The sequence below is a fragment of the Equus przewalskii genome, chromosome 19, assembly GCF_037783145.1.
Source record: "Equus przewalskii isolate Varuska chromosome 19, EquPr2, whole genome shotgun sequence".
NCBI lineage: Eukaryota > Metazoa > Chordata > Mammalia > Perissodactyla > Equidae > Equus > Equus przewalskii.
The window spans coordinates 35,472,569-35,498,362 of record NC_091849.1 but is presented as its reverse complement, the minus strand read 5'-3'; the positions used below and the strand labels follow the sequence as shown (position 1 = coordinate 35,498,362).

The window sequence follows — 25,794 nt, the reverse complement described above, 5'->3', positions numbered from 1 at the left end:
CCACATCATAGTCATTACCATAAAGCAGCCAAACTATGTACAAGAGAGCAGAGAGCAGAGGACCCGCAGCTCCTCTTCCGTGTACAGGCCAAGGGCAGGGCGGCCCGGCACTGCACACGCTCCCCAGCCTGGGCGGCTGCCGCCCTCTCACACCCCCTTGGTCTGAGCTGCTCCGGGGCCGCGGTGGCACATGCACGATCTCTGCCCACAGGCCGGGGGAAGCCAACCCCCAGTGGTCTCCGGGTCAGCTCCTTGTCAGCGTTCACACTGAGGTATTTCAGGAAGTCTGCTCCCATGGGCCCTAGAAGGGGCTGGGGGAGCTCCTCTCATCCATGCAACTCCTGGAGCTCCTGGGGGGCTGTGGGCGAGGGACAAGTTCTGCGACCTTGCACCACAAACTGGTCAGGAGAGAGCACACATCTTCATGCAGCCGAGGGACACAGGCACACAGCGAGGGCTCCAGGAGGGCAGTAGCGGCAGCTGTTCACGGGGACCCAGCACATGCAACACAAGCAGCATTAGAACACGGCAGAGGGAGAAGAGACTTTACTTGTTTGCCCCCAGCAGTCCCGGAATAAGCAAACCATGGCCGCCGGCCCTTTGTGCTCAGAGGCTCAAGGCAGCGAGGGGCTGAGTGGGGCGCATGGGCCAGGGCTCGGGGACCAGGCTCAGGTGTGGCTCTGTTGGGACGGCAGCATCGCATTCCCACAGGCTACGCGGCCAGTGGGGCCCGGAGCCCAGTCCACAGCTAGACTCTGGCCGCTGGTGAGCGGGGCGTCTCCCAGGCCAGGGCGCTGTCTGAAGGGCCGCCTTCCCAGGCCAGGCTCTTCTGCAGGGTCTGGGCATTCATTCTCCTCTTCTGATAGTGGCTGCTCCTGCGACTCGCCTGCCTGCTCAGGTGGAAAGCAGGCCGGCAAATCCAGTTCTTGGCTGAAGAAGACAAAACCCAGCCAGATAAAAGAGAGAAAAAGGAAGCAGTCCTCTGTCAGCTGAGCTGTGGCGGCTTAAGTCTATTCACGTTCTGCGCTGTCCTCTCTTTGGCTGAGTGATAAAGACAGCAACTGTGTTCCCAGGTCTCCGGAACTTGGCGTTCTCCTCTAAGGATAAGCAGGCAAGGGAGGACCTTTCTTTGTTGTGCTCCTTGGGTGGGACAGGGGAGTGTGGTGGTGCAGGGAGGAAAAAGTTCAGCCCTTCCTGGTGGACCTCAGATATTCTGAGCTGAACGCCTTAACGCCCACCTACTTCTCTGGTTCTCATGGGCAGGAAGGGATAAAAGAAGGAAAAAAGAAAAAGGGAGAAAAAAGAGGTGCGAGGAAGGAAAAGGAAGAACCAACTACAAAAACATCACCTCCAGAGAACTCTTGACACGGTGAAAGTCATTCATTGATCCTGGCACTTCACATCCCTCAGGGCAGGCCGAGGCCAACCGGCTTGGTTCTCTAGGAGACCCTGGTGACCTGCTGTCCCGGGCTCCCCCTCTCCTCTGTCCTCTGCCGAGAAGACGGTGGTCAGGGGCCAGATGGCCTCCCAACGCACGCCGCAGCAGCACTCCAAGATGCCGAGTCTGGGGGATACCTGAGCGCCCCTGCCCTTGAGTGGGGTTGTCTGCTCCAGGAACCTAAGCAGCAGGCTTTTGTCTGCCCATGAAGTCAAGTGTCCCCGGCTGCTGATTCATTCCTGCTTGTAATCCCCCAGCCGGGCAGCTGTGGTCCTGCCTGCTGCCGGTGGATGTGTGCGCTTACAGAACCGCAGCAGAATGCTTTGTCTGAAGGCTCCTGGGCTCCACGCTGACTGCTGCCGGCTCCACAGTCCTTGCTCACTCTCATAATGTCTGGCCCTCCCCCTCCTCCCCTCCACACCCTCCTCCCTTCTACGCTCAGGAAAATACATCAGGAATCGGACATTGGAGCAGAAGCGGCTGCTGCTGCTGCCACCAAGGGAGAAGGAGACAGCGGCACTAGCATCAGAGCAAAATGACAGATTTTCCAATATCTGATACTGGCCGACACGCATGCATATGAAAGGTGGAGACAGCAAAACTTTACCTCCAGCTCAAAGGGCTGGAAACAGCTTATCAGGGAGAACCGAGAAGGAACGTTCCTACAGTTTTGGCTGATAGTTTCTAGGACAGCCAGAGAGGGGACTGAGGAATGACACTGCCCGGAAAGCATAGACCACAGGTTAAGTGACTCCCCATTCACCACTTAAGGAATGATTGTGTCTCTCAGAGAACAAGTCACAGGGTATCACAAAAACAGGCGACAAAATAAGGACATTAACACCCGCTATTCCTCAGGCGAGTGTACCAAACTTGGGAAGAGACCTCTCTTGGGGCCAGGCAAAGCCCAGGAGAGAAGCGCCAGGCCCAGAGCAGACCACTCACAATCTGGAGGAGGGCACGGGAGGGGAGGCACCAAGGACAAGGGGAAACCAGGACCAAACCCCCAGTACAGCTTCAGAGAAAAAAAAGGTAATGTGTACAGAGACAAAACCCCAGGGACAAGATGTCACCCTCTAAACCTGCTGGGAGGCACCTGCATCCCAAAAGGCTGTAGACAGTCCTGGCGAAGAAGGGGTTCTGTGCACAGGGAGATCGGGCTCCAGGAGGGGCCTGTACTCACCGGCGACTTGACAGCTAAAACGGCTAATTTAGCAAAAGAAAGTCAAGCGTTTTCTTTCGCTCACAGAACAGGCATTTGTTGAAAGAAGCCAGAATGGCCTGGGCTAGTGGGAAGGCTTACCCTCCCTGGACTCCCGACTGTGGGATGAGTTGGAAAATCTGTCTGCAGGGGATTCAGGCAACTAGCTCCAGTGCCAGCAGCTCCGAGACTCAGGGCCCAAAACAGGAGTGAGACTCAAGTGCCACACAGGGTCTTGCCCTTCAGGATACGATCCTCTGCAAAACCAGTCATGCCGGGCAACCCCATGCTTAGCTAAGGACTACCTGGTGGAGGGGCCTGGTCCCCCGACCAGGCTGGCAACCCTAGAGCCCAGATCTCTTTTCCTAAGTCCAAAAGTCGAAGGACAATCTGAACCCTGATACTGACCATTCAAAATAAATGAGAATTCTCCTTTGGTCTGGGCTGAAGCCTGATGCTCCCCGAGGTCCGGGGCAAAGTTCCCCTGTCAGATGGAAGATAGAGTTCATGGCCAGGCCTGAGCCCACCCTCTCCGTGCTTCACGGCCTGGCAGCGGTACAGACATGGCAGGCTGGGGCTCTGCAGCAAAGGTGGATGCACCCTCTGTTCAGGTGGCCACCCTCGTGTACCTGCCACTGACTTTCCTAAGCTGGGGTATGCAGGATGGTTCAACTCAAAAAGTACTTAAACAAGACTATGTGTTGGGATGCAGAAACCTAGGGGGATATCAGACCACTCTTGCCACTCACATTGGTTCCTGGGGGCCAAAAACAGGCGGGTGGGACTAGCAGGGCAAAGAAAGAGCTCAACGTCACCACCTCCAAGGAGAAGGGCTCTTCCAGAAGAATGCTCTCCACAGGTGCTGCCACATCTCCTGATTTATCAAAGCCAAGAGGGAATGACCTGCTTCTGACCCCAAATTCTCTAGCACGAGCAAGTGACTTAGGCTCCTTCAACAGAGGGAGGTACAGGGAAACAGAAAGCAGCCTCCACTGGACTGACTGCTATTGATCCCATCCCTGGATGTGCCCAAAGCACAGCTTGAAAATGGCAAGGGTGTTTGTCTCAGTCTGGAACATCTATTCCCAACAAACACTTGACTCTTGGTAAAGCCTGCAAACTACTACAGCGTGAGATCGCTTGCCTGTGTGTACACAATCGCCTGGAAACAGATCTACAAACTCAGCCAGAAGAGCCACCTCCGCAGACCCCACCATAATTCAAGAGTGACAAACATGGACCAAATCCAGCTGGGCCTTCTATGCTAGAACTCAGGGAAACAAGGCGGCTGGAGGGAGGGTGGCTCCAGGAACCTAGTCTGAAAATGGTGGAGGGAGACTAGCCACGGGAGCACATGCCCCTTGTCTCTAGGTTTCTCAGTACGAGTCAGTAATAATTTCATAGACAAAAACAAGCATAGCTAGGGGCTGGCCCCGTGGCCGAGTGGTTAAGTTCGCGCACTCCGCTGCAGGCGGCCCAGTGTTTCGTTGGTTCGAATCCTGGGCGCGGACATGGCACTGCTCATCAAACCACGCTGAGGCAGCGTCCCACATGCCACAACTAGAAGGACCCACAACGAAGAATATACAACTATGTACTTGGGGGGCTTTGGGGAGAAAAAGGAAAAGATAAAAATCTTTAAAAAAAAAAAACAAAAAAAAAACAAGCATAGCTACTATTTACTGAGTACCTCTTTAGCCCAAGTATTTGTATATATTACTCATTCCCCACAATATGAGGTAAGTACTATTATCCAGTATTGGAGATAGGGAACTGGGAGGCTCAGAGAGATTAAGTGATTTGCCCAAGACACACATGTGTTTAGAATCAGGATTTGAGCCCAGGGCTGAGACCCAAGAGCCCATGCTCTCTCCACAAGCCCCTTAGCAGCTTTCTCCCCAGAGTGCACACTTGCCCCCACCTATCAGACATCCTGCCAGGGCCAGAGGCCCAGGTTGGAGCTAGAGGTGTCACTCGGGACTAATAGGTCATCCTGCATGGAGGCTCCTGAGCACGGAATTGGAATCCTACCCCTTCAGTGCAGAGGCATTTCCTCTCCAAGGGGGACAGGCCAGGTTCCAGCTTTCAGCCTGGGTGCCCTGGGGGCAGGACAACCTGCAGATGCCTGGGGGAAGGGGTGTGAGGGTTGTTCTGAGAGGCACCTTGAAGAACTGTCACCTCACCTGAGAAAGCAACACAATCACAATTCTGTTATCAAGGAAAAGAGCTCAGATATGGCCTCTCTAGTTCCCTGTTTCAAACAAAGGAAACAGAGGCAGCCCTCACCCCTAGGGTGTTGAAAGGAAAAGAATGCCCAAAGTAGCAGAGATCTGAAGTAAGAACAGGAGTGACTAAGTAAATGGAAAACTGGAGACAGCCACAGAGAGCAAAGAGCCAAGCTGACTCCTCCAGGCGCTGCAGGTTAACAGCCTGGGGTCACTGCTCCAACCCCACCCACTGCCAGGGTCCTGGATTAGGCAAATGAGAGCCATGTTCTCATGAGGAGTCGGTGCCGGTGCCAGGGCCGCCTGGGAAGCTGGGGTGACCAGCTCTGAGGAATGCTCCAATTTAAGCCAATCTGAGAAAGCTGACACTTACGAAAATAATTACAAGTAAACGACAATTGTTCACTCAAAAAAAACCAGGCAGCCTAAAGTTCAATCCCTACACTTTCCCCTCCAATATGTAAAAGGAGTCATAGCCCACAAATAACGGCCAGATGGGCTGCCTCAAGAGATCGGATTCTGAATTGCAAGAGCATGACACGGTCTGAGGCTGACCTCTCACCCCTAAATGTCTGTCTCCTCTGTCAGACTCAGGAGACACCTGAGCCGGAAGGAGCCAAAGGTCTGTGTTCTGAGGGGAAAACGGCCGCATGGTACGATACCTGAGATCTTCTGTTGTTCCTGAGAAAAGTCGATCCCTTCTCCAATAGAGCTCATGATTTTCTCAATCTGAAAGGGAAGAAAAAGGAACAAAAAGGAGAGGCTGTCAGGCTCGGGTTAAAAATTGCCAGCTCACCATCAGTGCACTGGGGCGGGCCTCCAGGTCCAAGGTCCAGCACCAACCTGCAAGGTACCAGAACTCTTTGCTGCTCAGATCAAGGAAGGCCCGTTTCTGGCCACAGCCCAATGGGGTCTAAAGATGCGTTCTGACGAGAGTGAGCGGGGAACAATCTGGGCTCAGCTGCTGGAAATGCCAAAGAGCCTCCCTTCCAAGGAATGTATATACGACCCCCCACCCCCAGTTTCCCCAGACCCTGCAGAGATCAGGCAGAGGGTACAGGACAGACCAGATCTGGCAAGTTTCACTGCTCAGGCTAGAATTTAAACTCCATGAGAGGAGAGACTTTGCCAGTTTTGTTCCATGCTGTACCCCGAGTGCCTAGAGCAGTGCCTGCCAAATTGTAAGCATTCAATAGATAACTGACATTGCATAACCACCAACTCTGAGGTGTGAGGACAATTTCGAGAGCTGAGACAAGCAGAGCACCTGAACATAGGAACCTCTTAGAAGCCAAGGTGAGGCAGGCACATAACCCTGAACGGAGGATCTGTTGCTCCTTGGAGCCCAGCAGTCCTGGACGGAGCTTTGCACTCAAGGGATTAGAAGGGGCGCAGACACACATTCTTCCTCTGGACCACAGCAGAGAGAGCTGGTCTCCAAGCGTCCAAATGTTTCCAGCATGGCCCCCTGTACGGACCACCTGTCCCAGCCATCTGGCTTTGATCACCCTGAGCCAGATCCAAGCCCCCACTCCAGGACACCTGGCCAGGGACAGGACTGGGCGGTGAGGAGGAGGCCGCCTTCCCTTCCTCCCCTCCTCTTCCTTTTAGGGTTGCAGTGATAATGAGCTCATTCATTGCTCTTTTTTCCAAAGAAATGAAAAGAGGACCTTTTGTACCAGGGCTTGGATGCTTTTTCCTCTAAGTGCAAGTAAGGAGCCTGGGTCTGACAATCAGAAAAACAACTCTCCAGCCAGCCTCCAGCTGGCAGACAAAGACAGCACATTTGACACCCGTCAGAAGAGCACAGAGCAAGCACCACCTCTCCCCTTGCTGCCAGAGAGCAGGGAGGCATTTTCCTCCACCCACAGAAATGACGCCGGCTCAGGCAGTCACTTGATTGCCTGTGAATGCGTGCTGCGAACTCTATCTCTGAGCTTAGCAGAGGCAAAGGGAAGTACAACACATCTGACCCATGGGGCAGCAGAGGGTGTGTCTCTACTTATCAGGCCCCAGCAGCCCAGAGGCCAGCACAGAATCCAGAATCGGGCAGCCCCACAGCAGCTCTGCACTGCCCTTTGAAGAAAATGCTTCCCTCCTTCTCTTCCCCACACATCGCTTTCCTTGGCCCTGCCCATTTCAAGTGCTGCCTCCTTCAGCAGGCAGCAGGGTGCAATGAGGGAAGACCCAGAATGGATAGGCAAGCACTTCCACCCTAGCAAAGCCTCAGTGTTAAATCTATGAACACGGGGATAGCTACTGCCTCCCACAAAGGGTTGTGTGGATTAAAGTACCATGTACATAAAGCGTCTAGCAGAACACTTGGTTCACAGTAGATGCTCAAGAAAAGTTAGTTTACTTTCCACATCCCCTCTTGTGTCCTCAGAGCTCCAGCCTGGTAAAACTTGTTTTTAATTAAAAAAAATATTTTTACTTACATTTACTTTTTGACGAGTGATTCATCCAAATGATTCAGAACTCAAAAGATACAAAGGTTATTCAGAGAAAAGTCTCCTTCTTAGCCCTATCTCCCAGCTGCCTAGTTCTTCTCTCCGGAGGCAACCAGGATAACCAGTTTCTCAAGTATCCTTCTAGTTCGATTCTGTTCACACGTAAGCAGACAGACGAACGTATTCCACCTCCCATTCTGACAGAGGCAGTCCACATATGCTGTTCTGCATTTGCTTTTTGCATTTAATAATACATCTTAGAGTTCTTCCCACAGTTCATACGGAACATTATTGTTTTTTTTTAATGGATGAGGTATAGTCATCCAGTGTATGGCAATATGATAATTTATTTAACCAGTCTCCTGATGGGCACATGTGGAGTTTCCACTGTTTTCTCACTCTACACAGTGCTATGATGAATACTGTTCTACATACATCTTTGTATGTATTTGCAAGTATATCTGTAGGAAAATTCTTAGTTCTTTCTTGAGCATTCCTCCAGGGACAGAATCTTGAGTTAGCAGCCAGGACCTCACAGGTCAAGTAATCCCAGCTCCCACCCCATGTCTGATTTTGCTGACGGGCTTCCAGTGATGGGACACTTGCTAACTCCCCCCTAGTCAGTTCACCCTGTTTGCAGAAAGCACTCATCTATAACATTTGTCCTTTTACAGGTTTAAACCTTTCTCCTAATGTCAATCCAGTGGTCTGGTTACTCCCCTAGAGCACCCTCTTCCATAGGAAGGGCTTAGGGACATCTGGAGACAGCACTTCTCTTCCAGGCCAAGCTGCTTCCCCACCCCCAGGCTGCACTGCCCAACCTGGCACTAAATGACACACCAGTGCCAGGTCTCGAAGCCTGGGTTACCCTATCAGATTATAGAAGCCTGGAACTGGGCAAATAGCAGGCATTTAACAGATAGCTGCTGATGTGCCTTCTTTCTCCTTTTCTACATTTATAGGAGAAAGTAGGGTGCTTGAGGTGAGGAAACTTTTTCCTACATGAGGGGATGGGACCTTTTCCCTGGAATGGCTCCACCAGCCTTTGGATCACTCCTGCAGGTCAACCATCGTGTATGTGGGAGAATTACCACTGTAAGCGCCATGAGGGCTGGAATCAAGCATGTTTTATTTGCCATTTTACCCCCCAGGCCTGGCTCATGGTAAATAGGCAACCTATTGAATGAATGGGAAGGAGGGAGGGAAGGCAGCTTCCATTTACTTAGAGCCAGCAACGAAAACATTGTTTTCCGAAGGCCTTGCAGAGAGTCAAGGGTGGAAAGAGCTGAAAAGGAGGGTGACTCTAAGATAGCTTCTGAAATAAGGTCAAGTCATCTACATCATGTATTTCATTATCATCATAAGCACCTAACACCCAAAGACCCGGCCACCTTGTCCAATCAACATCTCCTGGCTGCCCAATTCACGAGATTTTGCCCAAAGGGCCTTTGGAAATGAGAGTGAACACCCTACTGCTTCTTTGCTCTGTTCCTTCCTGTTTGAGCCTGGAATTACCCTCACGCCAACTACAAAAGGCCAGGAAAAGCCCAGGTTTCCATGCCTACCCTCTGGATGGGCATGTGAGGTACTTCAGACTGCAGGGCAGCTGGGAAACGCTAATGGACACTCAGAACTATTTCATCCAGACCAGAAAGTGTGCTTTGTTTTCTGTGAACTGCAGTGGTTAAGTCAAGCTGAGAAGATTCTAGTTTACTGACAGCTTGCAACTCAGGACCCCTTCCTGCCTTGTTGAAAGCTCAGGACTAGGAGGGAAGTGGCAGTGAAGAGGTCCCGCTGGGGTAGAGACGGGCAGGTCCCCATCCTGGCAGCACAAGCACAGAGCTGTCTGGGGCTGTGGTCTTGCCCAGCCCCACAGCCTGGGCTACGGAGACAGGGAGGAGCTGGGCTCATCTCTCTTCCCGCCACACCCCCAGGACCCAGAACCGGCAGAGAGGGAAGATGGTCATTTTAGTCTAGTAGTCTAGACAAAGAGGAGTGGCCACAGAAGACAGATACCATTCTGATCTATACACCACTCAGGCTTAAGTTAAAAGACAATCTGATTAGGCTGCTTTCCCAGAAACACTCTGCATCTCAGGGGAATGTCAGGGGAAGAGGCAGGTGGAATAGAATGAGAAGGCACAGTTCAATGTTCTCTTCTGTTTCTATTGTTTGGGATCAGTGACATTTTTGGAGAGAGATAAGAAATGGCTGTGCTTCCTACTGCACTTCACACACACTCTACAGAGAACTTACATTTGTGTTTGGTAAGGTAAGGGCTAAAAGTTATCACCATAATGGACTCAAGTATTCAAAAAATGCTTGCAAAGATTCTATTTTCATAAAGTATTCAAGATTATTCTATTCAGACTTTTTTCCCTAATACCAGAGCCGTATAAAATGTATTCCCTGTATGGCTGAGAAAAAAATACAAACACTAGAGAGACTGCTGCTCAGGCCACCTGACATTTGACATCTGCTCGTTTAGAATACAGGATCCTGGTTCCCACAGGCAGGGAATGGGAGGTAGTGTTCGGTACATAGAAAGGCCTCATTTCCCATCACCATAACCTAGCTGCCAGGAGCCACTCAGATTACACTAGTCTCCTCAATGGATGCTGGGAATGAGGGGAGGGAGAAGACAGCTGCTGGGGCAAGAAATACTCCCCCAGGTTTTGATGGGACTTCTGTATGCCAGGAAGTGTTCTGAGCCCAGGAAGTCCACAGGAGAACCACCAGCCTTGGTGAAACTTGGCTCTAAGGCTTGTGTGAAACCTCCCTTCCAGGAGGCGGTACAGAATCAATGGCTACGTTCAGGGGCTCCCATATGCAGAAATATCAGGAGAACAGAAATCAATCTGGCCATAAGTTGGGATTTCATGGAGAGGCGAAAGGGAAAGGGATCCCCTTCCTCCCACCTTCTTTTGGTGCAAATGGGACCATGAAGGAGATGTTTCTGCAATTCACCAGCAACTGAATTTGGCTCCTGATGTCAGACATTCCCTCTCAATACTTTTTCTGCTGCCTGGGGAGTTGTCAGCTCCCTAGGACTCTCCTACCAGTTGGAAAACACACACTGGTCTCCTTGGACCTGTACCACTAGGGCTGGAGACACCTCATCTCTCTTTCTCTGCCCCCAAGGCTTTAATACCTTACAGGCCCAGAAACACACTCTGATTTTCACTGTTACTTCCCTAATAACCGTTTGATGATGTGTCCAGAGCTGGTATAGAACCATTAAGGGTAAGGATCCCGTTTCATACTGCGTCTTTTAGATCCACACAGTGCCTTGTACAGAGCTGGCACACTGGAGGTGCTCAGTGACAAACAAGAACAGCTGTGTTTGTTAAATGCCCATGCCAGGAGAGTCACCTAATAATAGTAAGAGGGAAAAAGTGGCCAACACCTCTGGACTCCAGTCTGGATTCTCTAATTCCCCTTCCTTCCTCATTTTTATCTTTCTCCAACCTCCCGGGGTTGCAGACACAGCAACCTCACACCCCACAACTACTACCTGGCCCTTTCTCTCAACAATCCTGCAGAGCCTCAATTCACTGCCAAGCAAATGTACTGTCCCGTTTTTCAGGTGAGAAAACTGAAGCTCTACTCCACGGGCAGACTCCTAACTCCCTGCTGATGGCACAGCTCTGTCTCTCGGTAAGCGCCATTGGTGGTGGAGCCTGCTCGAGCTTCCTGCTATGGGGAGGGGCTGATGGGGGGAACCGAGAGCAGACCCTCTCCTCTGGCCAGGTGGCTTTGCTTGGACAGTGCTCTCTATTCCCAGGAGCGCAGGACTGAGGGACTGAGCCTTAATCTTGTCAGCCTCATCGGATGCCCATGACATCAGGTGACTGCTGACGTCAAAGTCAGCTCCTCCGGCTGGCTGTGTAAGGAACCCTAAAGACTGCTGACAGCTGCACACCCGGGGCCCAGAAACCACATAAGAATTCATCACCATCTCTGTCTTCTGCCTCTTAGCAGCAGACAAGCTCTCAGCCTAGAGTGGGCTTTGATTCCACATTTGAAAAAGGGTCACTGACCAGGGTCTTGGTTATTTTTTTCACCCTCTCCTCCCAGACTGAATTGCACAAGGCCTCAGGAAAGACAAAGATGGATTGAAGTAAATTATTTGTCCTGATTTTCTAACCTTGTCAACTGCTTTTGGGAGAGGGAGGAGGGCAGGTGGGGGAGGGGAGAAGACGGCAGGGAATGAATAAATATCTGCCAACGCGCTCAGGGCTGCCCTTGCCGAGGCAGGCTGACGTGGCAGCTCCACTAACAATGAGTAACTTCTTTTCCACAGAGCACGCTATTAGTCTCAGCTTAATTTTTCTCATCATGGGCGCTGGTGGGGGGGAGTCAGACTGTTACCATATTTATTGTTATATCTCTCTACTTGAATCTCCTTTATATTGTCACCTTCCTTCTCAATCTCCTTTTTCTAGTAGGCTGAGACAACAGAGCTGTTTTGTTTAAAAAATGCTGTCCTTCTGTCACCAACAAAGCCTCAAATTAAAGCCTGCGGTGGGCTTGCCCCAGACTAGACTGGTGGAAAGAGAAAAGCCGGTGGCACTCCTACTTCCTGACCCCACCCCAAGTCTCGAACTCTCCTTTCTCTCCTCATTTTTACCTTTCCCATACCTCTTGGGTTGCTGGCACTGGGCCTTGCTCCCCAAAGCTTCTCACACCCCACAACTACCAGCTGGCCCGTTCCCGACCCAGAGATGTTCATGCCCCAGACCTACAACTGGACAGAAAGGGAGTTCTACAAGTAAACGGTGCTTGCCAAGTGACCTTCTCATGCTAGAACAGCATACGATAAAAGCAATCTTTAACTCAAAGCCCCAGGAAACTGCTGAAAGAAGAAAAAGAGTTAGGAGACCTAGATTCCAATTAATTTTATTATTGCTTGCCATATAACTCTGGGTTATGTGCCAAGTACTGGCTTTAATAAGTGGGACAAGAATCTAAAAGATTAATGAGGATTATGTATTTGGGTTCTAGTCCAATTGACACAATCTACTTTCTATCCAGGAGTAGGCTTATTTTGGGGGAGGGATGGAAGAATGAGGAGGCAGCACACCAACTTCAGAAAGGCTCCAGTTATCTAAAACCCTGGGTAACCTGCCTCTGGTCTTTCTCTGGTTTTTCTTTCACCACCACCGCCCTCCAAGTAACTTTGCCTCGGTCCTGTTCTCCCACCCTCTGAATCTCATTACAGCATACTGCACTGCCAGTCTGGATGTGGATTACAGCGGCCCAAAGAAAACACCCCAAGTTCCCACTCAGAATGGCTTTCCCCAGCAGTGTGGCTGCGGGTGGGGTCTTACACCCGTTGGCTCCTCAGATTCTGCAGGAGAACATCTGCCTTGTAATAGGAAGGGGTCAGATGCCGAATTCTGAGCACCAGATTATAAATACATAAGAGGCAGAAAAATAATAATCATCAGTGTAGATATACTTAATACAAATACACTATCAGTATTCATTAGCTGCCCTGAGATTTCCTGCAGCTTGTCACTCCTAATTATCTCTGAAGTTGAGAATTAGGAAGAAGTTGGATAAATGAAGTTGACAGAGTCCGCAAACTTCATTTTAAAGCACTAGCTAAAATCTTTCAAATAAACTTTACATAAAAGAGCACATACTGCATTAATTCCATTTACATAAAGTTCTAGAATAGGCAAAATTAATACACGGTGGTGGAAAATGTCAAAAGAGTCGTTGCTGGGGGTGAGGAGGGGTAAGGAGTGACTGGAAGGGACATGAGGGAACTTTCTGGGGTGACAGTAATATTTTGTACCTTGACTGGAATTTGGGTCACACAAATGTATACATATTTGTCAAAACTCAGACTTAAGGTTTACGCATTTCACTGTGTATAAATTTACTCCCCCCAAAACTATAAGCAGACATTCAACTCTAACTAATGATATACATATTAAAATGTTTAGGGATGAAATATTCTGATGTCTGCATTATTTTGAACCGCATCAAAAAATAACATGGATTTTTAAGTGGACTGAGGGATGGACAGATAAGAGATAAAGCAAGTACCACAAGATGCTAATTGCAGAATCTAAGCTCTAGGTGGTGGATATACAGATATTTCACTATGCAAGTCTCTTTCAAGTTTCCTGTATATTCAAAAGTTTTCAGAATAAAATCTTTTTCAGGATCAAATCTTTTAGAGAATAATAAATTGTAAGATCAACACTGGTCTGAGTTTCATCATTTGTAATGAACTCTGCTCAACATGCTAATAAGCAGAGACATACCCAGCAGGCAAAGGAAACAAAGCGAAAGGAATGTGGGAAAGCTGACTTTACCATTGTTCCGCGTCACCAAGCTTTTAGGGGTAAGGGCTCTCAGCATAGCTCTTCTGTTGTGGTGTGGCTTTCTCTATTCTGGGACCTAGGCTAACCCCAGTTTTCCCAGTCTGAAAACTCAAATTATCAGTGTTCCCAGGGATGAGCAGACCCTGGGAAACTGGTTCACATTAATCAGACTCAAAAGAAACTGATCCCTACATCAGTGAGTTACTTTAGCATGATAGGCAGCAGATTAGAATACGTGGCTGGAACATGTTTGTATCCTCTGTAGCCTGAAATCAATACAATGAGATCAAATCCACCCTCAGATACTTAAGGAGTAAGGGAAAAAGGTGTGTGGACTGTGCTGAGAGCTTATTAGATTATCCTTTTCTTACTTCAGGAGGTCATCTTTCCTGAAAATCAAATCAGGTGCTCACAGCAAGGTACCCTTCCTTCTAGGAAAGTACTTTTGACCAACAATGTTAACATTGAAGCCTTCAAGGGTTGTTAGGTTTGGGGGCTAGGTTCTTTCAGTGGGGCACTAGCTGACTGCCCTGCCAGCAATTCAGTTCATCCTCACAAAGAGCCTAGGGGGGAGCTGTGACTGTCCCCATTTTAAAGAAGTGGAAACCAGGGCCAGCCCCATGGCCTAGTGGTTAAATTCGGCCTGCTCCACTTTGGTGGCCTGGGTTTGGTTCCCACATGTGGACCTACACCATTCATTGGCAGCCATGCTGGGGCGGCAACCCTCATACAAAATAGAGGAAGATCAGCACAGATGTTAGCTCAGGGTGAATCTTCCTCAAGCAAAAAAGTTAAAAAATAAAGAGGAAACATCAGAAAAGTTAAATAATGTCATGGGCACAGTACTAGAAATAGGTGACCAGTGCCTGATTGATTATCTTTCTGATTCACAGTGTCAGCTTAGTTAGGGTTTACCTTCTACTCTATTAAAGTTCACAGTACAATTTCAAATATATGGGATTGAGAACATTGAAAGGCAGTGTATAATAGTGGTGGAAAGAATGAGAACTTGAATAAGAAACTTGATTTCAAAATCCACTTAATTAGTTGTGGAACCTTGGACAAGTCATTTAACTTCTTTTTCAGTTTCCTCTTCCATAATGTGTGAAAAAATTCCTTACTCATGGGATCATCGTTATAGGCAAATTACTTGACCTCTCTTCTTTAAGCCTCAACTTCTTCAAAGGCAAAATGGAAACACTGACCCAGGGCTGCTGTAAGGATCTGAGACAATGTACAGGAAGTCTTAGCGCAGTGTTTGGTTTCCAGAGCTCTAATGATGAGTTAATTTACCAGGACAAGAGTTTGAGCAAGCTCCGCACCACCTAAAAGACATGGGGTCTTTGTATAATTCATTCATCCCCTGAATGACATCATCCTAGAAGTAAAGACAAGGTTCTTGCTGCTGTAAGCAAAGATGCTGAGATTCGCTCCTTCTCCAAAGGCAATGTCTGTCTGCCCTGTTCCTGGGAGATTTCAATCCCTGCCATGTCCTGGGGCCATAGCAGGAATACTAAGGGAGTCTTCTTAAGTTAAGCCCTTGGAAAAGCAGGGTTGAGCCTAAAAGCCATTTGGTTTTTACTCTGTAACCTACTTGTCCAGATGTAAGTCTTCCTTTTACTGGGAAACATCTGCAGTCCTTGGAAAACCACAGATACCAGGCAAATAGTCCACGCAGTCCTACTCCATGGCTCATTTCAGTTTATAGAGATTAGAAAGGGTTTGCACTCATGATTCACATTCATCTGGTTCCAAAATAAACAGAATTCCACCTAAAAAACAAGTTAATCAAAACCCAGGTTCTTTTGTTTAAAAAAAAAAAAAAAAAAACAGAAAGGACAAACCGGAGGGAAAGGGCTTCCTTCTGGCAGAAAATGTTTAGAACATGCTGGGTGAACAATAGCTCACTTCCTGGACACTCAGCTGGAGGCTGCTTCTCCATTCAGGACAAAACATCTTGTGTGAGGAGGTGCCGCCTTTCTACAAGGTAGTTCCTCAGCAAGAACATGGAGGACCCAGAACAATAACAAAGAGAGGAGAGGGAGGAGAGGGAGCCTGGTCTCATCAGGCCTGCTCCTTCTGGGGCAGGAGTAGAAGGGAGGGCTAGGGGCCAGGGTGCTGACCCCCTCCACCACACCCCAGAGAAAGCTGGCTCGTGTGGGGCAGGGTCCGCAGGGAGTAAAACAGGCGAGGACCGTAGAATCAGCTTGGTCATCTGTAACAGGGATAACAAGACCTACCTAGCAAGTCTGTTAATGACCCCTACTTAACTGACCCACCAATTAGCCAAGCGCACGCCGTCTCTTCCCTCGGTAAACTATACCAGCTCACGCCCAAGTTCACAGCTCACAGGATTCTCTCAAGCACCCCCGTGGGTCTTCTGCTTCCACCCACTGAGCGTTCTGCTTACTAAGAATCAGTGGGGATGATTTCTAGAACTGTTTAAGATGGTTATATTTGTTGATGAAAACAGAAAATTTAATTAAACATTACATAAATGATGAAACAAGTGCAAAAAGAGCTATTTCGGTGACAACCAAGTAGATGCGCTGAAGAGACTGAATAACAGGATCATTTTTTAAAATATGCTCTTGAATTAAGTGTTGTCAGAGAAATAAATTGTAAAAAATTCTAAAAGGATTCTGTCCTCAGGCTGCTTCACAAGTGGGTAAATTCCTGCTTTACTTTGAAGAAACTCAAACTGGAAATTTAAATCACTAACGTATTATGGATGTGGTTCATGTAACAAAGAGGACAGAGAAGGCCAAACTGGCAGAGCCACACAGAAGGAGAAGGCCCTAGCTCCACATCAAAAGACCGAGATGCACACCTATCCATTTGGGGTTCAAGTGCTTGCTTCTTTTAAAAATAAACATTTTCTTTTTAAAAATGACTTCCTCCTTTAACAGAATTTTGTAACCAAACAACCCCAGTCCCAACTGGCCACATAAAAAGTCCCTGGGGGAGCTGGCAGCAGTGTCTGATCAACGCTAGCCCCCGTTATCAATATATTATCAATACGACAAGCTGCCACGTAGTAATTCTCAAACTACTTTCATTATCAAGTAAGTCTAAACTCCCAGAGACACAGAACCCCTCTCCAGCTGCTTTTTCCGGAAAAGCCTCTCCACTGAGAGCTGGTAAACAACCCCAGGTGACTCCCAGCATACTTTCAGCCCTTCCTTCTTTGTCATCATGGTTCCTCTTTCAACAAGGCCTTATGCTTTCATTGATCACTGCCGTGATCCAGGGCCAACCAGCCAGGGCCGTGTGATCTCCTGGTTACAGATCAAAGGCTTTAGCAAGTCATGGGCTCTTACATTCTGTCAACTCAGAGGCTACCTCGTGCAAATCAAACTTCCAGCTTCCATTCACTGCCTACAGCAGGTAGTGAACAGGAATTGTCCTCAGCCCACCCAGATCTAAAGCCGGGAGTACAGAGACAAAGGGTCACTTTAAGACTTTTCCCCTCTATATTGGTACCCTTACCTTCCCTGGCAGACTATGTGGCAGGGAGGCAACTGGAGTCCTCCAAGTCTCAGAGATGTGTTCTGAAGCTGAAGGGCATCCAAGGTCATCCTAAAGAAAAAGCCTGAGCTAGGAACTAGTCTGTGCCTGGCCCCACCCCCAATCCCATCAAGGAGTACAAACAATTATGGAAATGGCATCCTTATATTCCCCCAAATATAACCACGGAGAATAAGATATGTGGAAACACTCCATGAGAATAATAGGTACGTGTAGGATAATTATTATCTAGGTAGGAAAGCAGGGCTCAGGAGTACGGCCAACAGCGCACTTGAGATGCCTCCCCCTGCCTGGAGGCCTGCTGGTAGTGCCAACTGCTTGTCCTGCCCTACTCACCAACCTACATTCCTGCTGTTCCCAAGATCCCATGCCTGAGCCTGGCAGGCCTCTGCCTCCTCTGCAGCCCCCAAATCCTCGCCCCATCATTCCTTCCAGGACCAGCTCAAGTCACCTGTGCTCTTCCACACCAGGTGTGGTCTAATATAAAAAAGTTTTCAGAGACAGAGCAAGGCTTTAATCCTTGGTTTATCCCTTTGGCAAAATACAAAACCTACCTGAACCTCATCTGTAAACAGGGAAGAAGATAATACCTGCTTCGCAGTGCAGTATGGGGATTAAATGCGATAACATAGGTAGGGTGGCTGGCACACAGCCAGTACTCGATGAGCACTGGTGCCCTACCAGCACCCTTTTGGACTGACTGCATGTAAGGTTTCTTTAGAATTCTTGTGGCAGAGGCTGCCTGGCTGTCCTATACTAACGCCAACACGCTCACAAAAACATGGTCCGAGGATGGTTCCTGGTCCTTTCATATACACGCACCATGCCTCTTCAGCTTCTTTTGTAGTTCCCACTGGTGCTCTAGCAGGTACTGAGCACTGGGCGGGCTCAGTCAATACCCAGTGGAAAAACAGACAAAGTGCTTTTAAAGTGGTTACACCTTAAGCGATTCTCAGGGAGGGATGTGTGTAGGAGATACATCTTTCTTGGATCTGAGATTTTTCCCGAAGAGGAAATGAGAGGCGGAAAAAGGTGGCTTTCCCAGCAGATGTGTGGCATCTTTCCACCTAAAATTCCTCCAATTGTATCCTCACTGCCTCACTGCTAAGTTCCCGCGTCAGCCTCCTCCTACATCAGCCCTGTGCTGATTTCAACCACAAGGAACTCTGTTCCTTCCTCTTTAAAAAACTGAAATATATCTCAAATTCTACAGAGTATATTTTATAACATTATGATTTTAACAATAATAAATGAGCCATCCACATGCCCACCACCTGATTTAGGAAATAGATTTTGGCTTGAGGCCACCAGCCTCCTGAATTAAATGCTCTCATCCTCTTGCTTTTCTTTAGAATTTACCAGCATGTCAGTATTCCTAAACAACATAGGTTCCTGTCTGTCTTTCTTGCCCTAGTGGATAGGAGCACAAGTTGACACCCCTGAAGTAACCCAATAGGTTCGGGGACCAGAGCTTAAGGACAGGAGCTCCCTTTGGCTGGTGAGGGAATGGGAGGCCATGGAAAGGTCCCAGCATCTCAAGAAAGGGCACTGGTGAAGGGAAAGCAGTGAGCCCTCACTTCTCAATGGGCTAGCAGGGCAAAGTCACATGTTTTCTGGGACTCCCGAGAAAATCCATTCCCTATATGGGCAGCAGCACGAAACAGCTGTGGGCTAAACTTCATGTCCAAGTATACAACCAGACTGCATAACCAGAAAGAGCACAGCCTTTTCAAAACAGTCTCAGTGAAGACCGCCTGCCCCAGGAAAGCCCCTGTGGATTTGCACTCTTGGGCCTGTTGGCAAGGGAGTCTTGCAAGTTGCAATTACCGAGTACACGAATTTTCTCAACAAGAACACCAAGAAAAGCTGCATACAGGGAGAGGAAAGGCAGAAAAGATGGCCACACTGCCCTCTCCGCATTGTAAGACCTTTGCATTGGGAGGTCCCTGGGCCACCCACCCTGCAAAGACCATCTCCATCCTCGGTCTGTACCAAGATTCCAGAGCAACCACAACACACCAGTCTCAGCTGTTTTGCAAGCATTTATCACTGCCAAGAACTGTTCTCTAGGGGCTTTGTGTGTGTGCCTAGGAGGCAGGGCCCTTCGGAAAAGGAGTGGGAGCTACAGCCTCAAGACAACGAGAGGAAAAGGTCAGAGGAGCCAAGGAAAGACTGAGATTATTAATGTTTGAGTAAGACTCAGGATAATATTACTTTTAATATTTCTCATAACTTTATAACATCTCTATTGTTGGCTATTTATTGACTATTTCTGCCAGCCTCTCAGTTTCCCATTTTTGTTTTGTTTGACATGCAATAAAAACTTAAAAGAGGACTGCGTGCTTATTTCAGATACAGTAAAACTGGGGAGACACTGAAAAACTTTGTCCCTTCCTCATAGAGTTCTGGGATAAGACAAGAGAGGGAGGAGACAGTGGGACAGGTACCCGGAATAGGCGTGCCAATCCCTGAGGTGTATGGAAGAGAAGAAAGGGGTGCAGGGGAAGCTTGCTGAGACCCCCATGAGTCTCTGGCAAAAGGTCAGTGGTCCCAGGTTGGGCTTCCCAGCTCCACTGTTAACTAGGTGCAGGAACCTTGTCTTCTAAGAGTCTGCTTCTTACAGAATCAAATGCTTGAGCAACCGATGAACTGGTGTAGAGAGAGTGCAACTCCAGACTGAAGGAACCGTAGGACTCACTGCGACCATGATCAACAAGAAATTTGCTTTTCTCAAACATCTTTGAGCTCAGGGTGTGTGTGTGTGCACATGCACATGCACCAGAATCTCAAATATGCTCCTACATAGTTGAAAATAAACAGGATGGCTCTAGTCAAAACTGTGAAGTACAAAGCCTTTAACCTCTGTTTTTTTATTCTTGCTCCCAGAAGTGGGGATAAGTGAGTACAGCTGGTGCAAGGATCAACAAACTCAGCCTCAGGGCTCCCCCCGCCAAGTCAATGGAAACGGAGGGCAGGGAGGCAAGGGCCACATGAGGCAGGAAGCCACAGATTCAGCTAGAAGGAACCTTAGAGATTATCCAGATGAATCTTTCAGTTTTGCAGGTAAGAAAACTAAGGCTCAGAGAGGTTAAATAATTTAATCAAGGCAACGACCCAGGCAGTACAGGGGCTAAACCTTGCTTCTTGCCTCTCTGCTGCGATACCCCACTGATCTGGGAAAGTGGCAGAATATGGCGCACTCCTTGGTGAAGATAGATAAGCCTCTAGAGGTCTGAACCCTGCAGGAAAAAGACCTGAGGTAAAAACAGCTTTCTCACCCTCAGTTCTCTACATCCCTGGGCACTTGCCTGTTTCAGGAGAACGGCTTCTGTGCAGAGCAGTGTGCTGTCTCACTTCCCCAGGGGACACAGGGCAGTGGTCCCTAAACTTAGCAAGTTTGTGGGCCATTTTCCCCTCTAATCGGGATAATAGGAATGTTATAAGGTTGCTGACTTTTCATCACAGCAAACAAGGACTTCAAAAATCAACAGGATGGAAGTCTGAGGGAGGTCTTTGTGATGATGGAACAGTTCTGCACCTTGATCGCAGTGCTGGTTACATGAACCTACACATAATAAAACCACACACAACAACCCCCACCCCCACCCCATGTAGAACTAGGGAAATGTGAATAAGGTCTGTGGATTGCACCAATGTCAGTTTCCCAGCTCCCATACTATACTAGGGTTATGTAATATATTACCACTGCCAGAAACTGGGTGAAGGGTACTGAATGAAGGACCTCTCTGTACTATTTCTACAACTCCCTGTGAATTTATAATGATTTCAAAACAAAACATTTGAATAAAGAAAAAACATTTTTAAGTTAACATGAAAACATCCCCTTTGTTTTATAAATGAAAAGACAACTGAAGTACAAAAAAAGGAAGGACATACTCAGAATAAAGGCAATTGGCAACCAAACGCCACCAGAGCCACCATGATAGTCCTCGTTGTCCTCAATGCTCTCCTTTCATCGCGGACCAGTCAAAATCGTGTTGAGGCCTATCATAGTAAGAACGCAAAATTCCAGTCCCTCCCTCCTCACCAGGCTGGCAAGCAACCACAATATGCCAACAGACCCACCCACAGGGAGGCCTGGCATCCAGCTCCCTTTCTTCCCAGCCTGGTCAGTTTCTGACAGTTCTCTGCAGCCTGGGGAGACTCGAAAGAACACAAAAGTGGGACAAGACGCGAGTGCTGTTTGGGGTTGGGAGATGGGGCCACGTAGGGCCTTACTGACAAGAAATTTAAGTTTCTCTTCTATCGTCTACTCCTCTTACCAGTGCCCAGAACCCTCTGCTTTTCCTTTTCTCCACCACCAGAGCAAAGAGAACCGGTCAGCCATCGACAACCCCAGGTTTTTTCATTTACTCCTCTCTGCCCTCTCCCTGCTCAGACTCTGAGACCCAGAGTCTATTCTCACTGCACCCTCTCCCTTCCTCCTGTCCCCACCCTTGGCAGCTGCTTTCAGACCACTGAGTACTTGCCTGTCACATCTCCTCCAGAACCAGGACTCCAGGAGTGATAAGTGCCAAGAGGGACAGTGGTGGTACTCCTCAAAGCCTCCTGAGGTGTGGGGGAGGGGTGCATCCAAGAAAGCCTGAGAAACCTCCGCCTGGGACACTGACGGGGCCCCCAGGGTGCTGGAGCAGACACCGTTAGTACCTGCATGTCCTCTCAGCATTCATCATTTCTAAGCTCGCCAGTCGGACAGTTTCCAACTGCAAGCACCTGCAACTCTTTGAGGGTTCTTTCCAGCCGCCAGAGCCCTCCAGGCCTGTATCCTGGGTAGATGGACATGCCAGGGGATTAATGTCCTGCCCCTCCTCCCACTAAGGGAGCAGCTCTCACCCAGACTGACTGGAGGCAGCAGATAAATACCCTAGCTCCCTCCACCCTCAGATGGGATAACTGAGGCCATCTGCCAGAGCCCCGGCAGGCCTGAGCCCAAGGGCCCAGAGTGGTAACCCCTTGGGAACACACCTTTACTGTTTTCCTTCTTTCTCACTCCCCTACTCCCTGCCAGTGCCTCCTAGGGTCACCTCTCAAATAAACTATCTGCACCTAAATCCTGCTTTGGGGGGAACCCAATCTAAGATAAATGGTAACAGGGAACCCGAACAATTGGGAAATTAGAGCTGAATTTCAAACATGAATGAGTGTATTTCTGTCAGTATCTAAGGGATGTATATCTATGTAATGACGAAAACTGCCAACAGCATGACGACTATCAGACTAGAAAGCTAATAGGCGAAAAAATGATAAAAACTTGATTTGCCTGAGTAATACTCATTATAGCCATTTATATGAACTGCTTTTCATTTGCCTAATTGCCACTAGCACAATAACTACCACGGATATATTAAATGTGTCAGATAAAACTTGCATTAAATTTTCTCTGATTACTAGTGTTATGTAACCCCATGCTTAGTTCTTGTGTGTTCATAACTGGGTGCTCACGTTGCATAGTGGAGGAAGCACTGCTGAGACTATCCTCTTACAGCAGTGGTTGTCAAAGTTCAGCGTGCACAGGAATCACCTGGAGAGACTCTTACACCATTGACTGCTGGGCTCCACCCCTAGAGCGTCTAATTCAGGTCTGGGGAGGAGCAGAGAATTCTCATTTCTAACAAGCTCCCAGGTGAAGCTGATGCTGCTGGTCTGCCCCTGCACTTTGAGAACCACTGCTTTAAAGTCCCACGAATGAGGGAAAGAATGCACAAGGTTAAACTTTGCAGTAGGTATTTGCAACACGAAAGATTGATAGTCTGTTTCAAGAAAGTAGATGGAATCAGATTCTAACACTCTAGATCAAGCACTGAACCAAAATCAGATTTGGTACGCTGACAGTCTAAACCAAAAAAAGTAAAATTAACTGTTACTCAAACAAATCCCAGGAGATCTGGGTTTGCTCATTTACTCAACAAGCAGGAGTGCCCACTCTGTGCCAAAGATGTTGCTAGGCAACAGAGGTCTGGGCACTGTCAAAGGTCTTGTGCGACTCTGGGTAGGTCACACCCTCTATGGGCCTCAGTTTACTAACCTGTAGAGGAGATGACTCACATTTAGGGAAACTTCCAGCTCTGACGTTTTACAATAAATCAAAGCAGCATCTAGGCTCAAAACAAAAATATTCTGCCTGGCTGTCTGGGCAGCGTGAGGAGAAATGCGGGTAAGATCCTAGCTGCTCCCATGGCTGACCCTGACAGAGCAGATGAAGCCCTGGCAGCAATCCTGGCCCTGAGACTCTTCTGGCTGGTCAGTCCAATTCAATTCAACGAACGCCCCAACTAAACGTGCTGCCAAGGTAGGTCAGTACTCTGCCCAATACCAACCAAAGAATGCAAAAGCACCCAGCATGAAACCCATGTTCCTAATTGGTATCCCCTGATATATTATGACATTTAATCACTCCAACTGCTGAAGGGAAAACTGGAGCTGCTCACTAGAATTAGGGATGCTATGATAACCTCCTCAACTGGGGTTTTAAATGAGCCTTGTGCTAATAGCTTTCCTGCTCTGAATGCAAAGCAGGATGCAAGTGGAGAGAGGCAGGGCAGCCACTTGTGAAGGGCAGCCACTGATGACACCACTCCATGTTTCTGAGAGGCCTGGCTTCTGAAAGAAATCTCCCAATGGGTTCCAGGCAAAGCAGTGACCTTCCAGATTCCATGGGGAACCTGCAGAAAACTTTCTAATTTTATTCTATTTTACAGACAGAGAAACTGATACCCAGAGATGACTGCAATTTGCTCAAAATCACCAACAAATCAACTGTGGAACTGAGAAGAGAAATGAGGCTGTCTGATTTCTGATTGACCCAGGTTGGCAACCTCCGATCAGTATGTGGCCAGGCTTGAAATAGAGAAGAAGTCAGTTAAAACAAACATCTGCCCTAAGACCCAGATGTCAGTGTGGCATTAAGGTTAAACAGGTGGAAAAGAGTCCAGCAATGGCAGTATCAGGAAGCAGCACCAAGGGGCTGGGGCACAGTTACCCTCTGCCAAGCCAATCCAAATAACAATAAAATTCTTTCTATATAAACAACTAACATTTTCTTAGTCTCACAGAAGGTATAAATAAAAGCATATTTAGAAAACTATTTGTGTTGATCTAACACATAAAACAAGTAAAAACAGTGAATCATATCATTAAGACAAGCTGCAGCCCCCCGTTTCCATCAGACTGCTGTCCCGAAACCCTCCTCACACAGAATTCAGGAGCTGCCCCTGACTTCCTTAAAGGAGGCCCCCTAAGAGAAGGAACTGTGTCCTTTATCTGCACACCCTGCACCCAGCACGTAGTACAGGGCCTGACACATAGTTGGCACCTAATAAATACCTGCTGATAAAGTGTAAGTCTCAGCCAGCCTGGAAAGCCAGCGGCAGTGCGGCTGAGAACAAGGCTCCAGGGAGGCCAGCCAGTGCTTTTTTGCCTGTTATTCATAGCGAGATGGTTCCTAAGCCAACGTTTTCCACCTACTCACAGGGTAATGAGTCCCCCAGGCTTACTATCAGCTGTGTAAAGTGAGCTGTTTCCTTTATCTGTTCTAATGTACCACCTTTACGTTTCTGCATCTGTGTTTTATCTCATTATGCTGGGATTTAGGAACAAGGCTGTGCTTAGCCTATTTAGTCCTTCTGTGATTTCACAGTTGTCAATCATACTGTCAGCTCAGGCTTCCTCTCTTTAGACATGGAGCCCCCGTTGCTGTAGATTCGATTAGCTCTAACAAACTCACCTCAGATTTATGATGCTGCATTTCCCTTTCAGCTCAACAAGGAAGAGATAAAGATACAATTACCATTTTACACAAAATTTAGCAAATGATGCAATGATATTGGCCAAAGTGATGCTAAGCATACAAAGCCTTGGAAATGTACTTTAATTAACACAAGTAGGAAGCATTGCCTAAACTAAATCAAGGAAAGGGCAAGGCCACAAACTTGGGAGGGTACATAATGCTCCCCAAAGGCAGGCAGCATTTTCCACAAGCCGGATCGAGACTCAGTAAATGCTTCTTTGTGGAATGACAAAGGAACTGTGGGTGTTAACACCACTGACGACTTCAAGCACTTAACTAGCTCTCTCCCAGGAACGGAGCCTGCACTGCCAGCCTGCCCAGGTCCATCTGGACAAGTGAACCCCTCCCAGAGAACAGAGAGACACTAATGCCTCTCTGCACGAGCACCAACAGACTCATTCTTCATTGAGATCAGTCTATTGCCATCCTCAAGGGTCTGGGAGATTTTACATTGAAATCGCTGTCAGTGTGAAACAAATGCATCCATCACTAAGCTCTGGCCTTAGAAACCAGCAGTTCTCGAGCAGTTGCCCAGGATGAAAAAGGTCGAATCTGATCGACCCTTCAGGAAGAATTCAGCACCGAGAAACAGCATTATCTGAATTGGAGCATGGCCAGACCTCTGGGTTAATGCCCAAACAGGGGAGACTCATCAAGGACCTTATTTCTGGATCAGCAGCAATATCTCTGATTTTTTTAAAAAAGGGCTTTGGAAAATTTCCTCCAGACAAATCAATTCCACCAGCACTGTATATGTCAGAAATGCTAACTCTTCCGTTCTATCGAATAAGTGCCTATAAAGCCCGT

General features: G+C 48.1%; 1 protein-coding gene across 23 annotated transcripts in view; it reads right to left on the bottom strand.

The window, feature by feature from the left end:
* Positions 1–25,794, bottom strand: part of ANKS1A (ankyrin repeat and sterile alpha motif domain containing 1A) — a 178,517-nt gene that overhangs the window by 30,938 nt on the left and 121,785 nt on the right. For 20 of the 23 annotated variants that reach the window (XM_070585881.1, XM_070585883.1, XM_070585882.1 and 17 more), the window contains one exon: positions 5,527–5,593. In XM_070585881.1, the coding sequence (XP_070441982.1) occupies positions 5,527–5,593 (67 nt within the window). Of the gene's footprint in view, positions 1–18; positions 1,848–5,526; positions 5,594–7,302; positions 7,434–25,794 lie in introns of those variants that run through there. The other 3 variants (XM_070585898.1, XM_070585900.1, XM_070585899.1) reach the window with 3 other exon arrangements.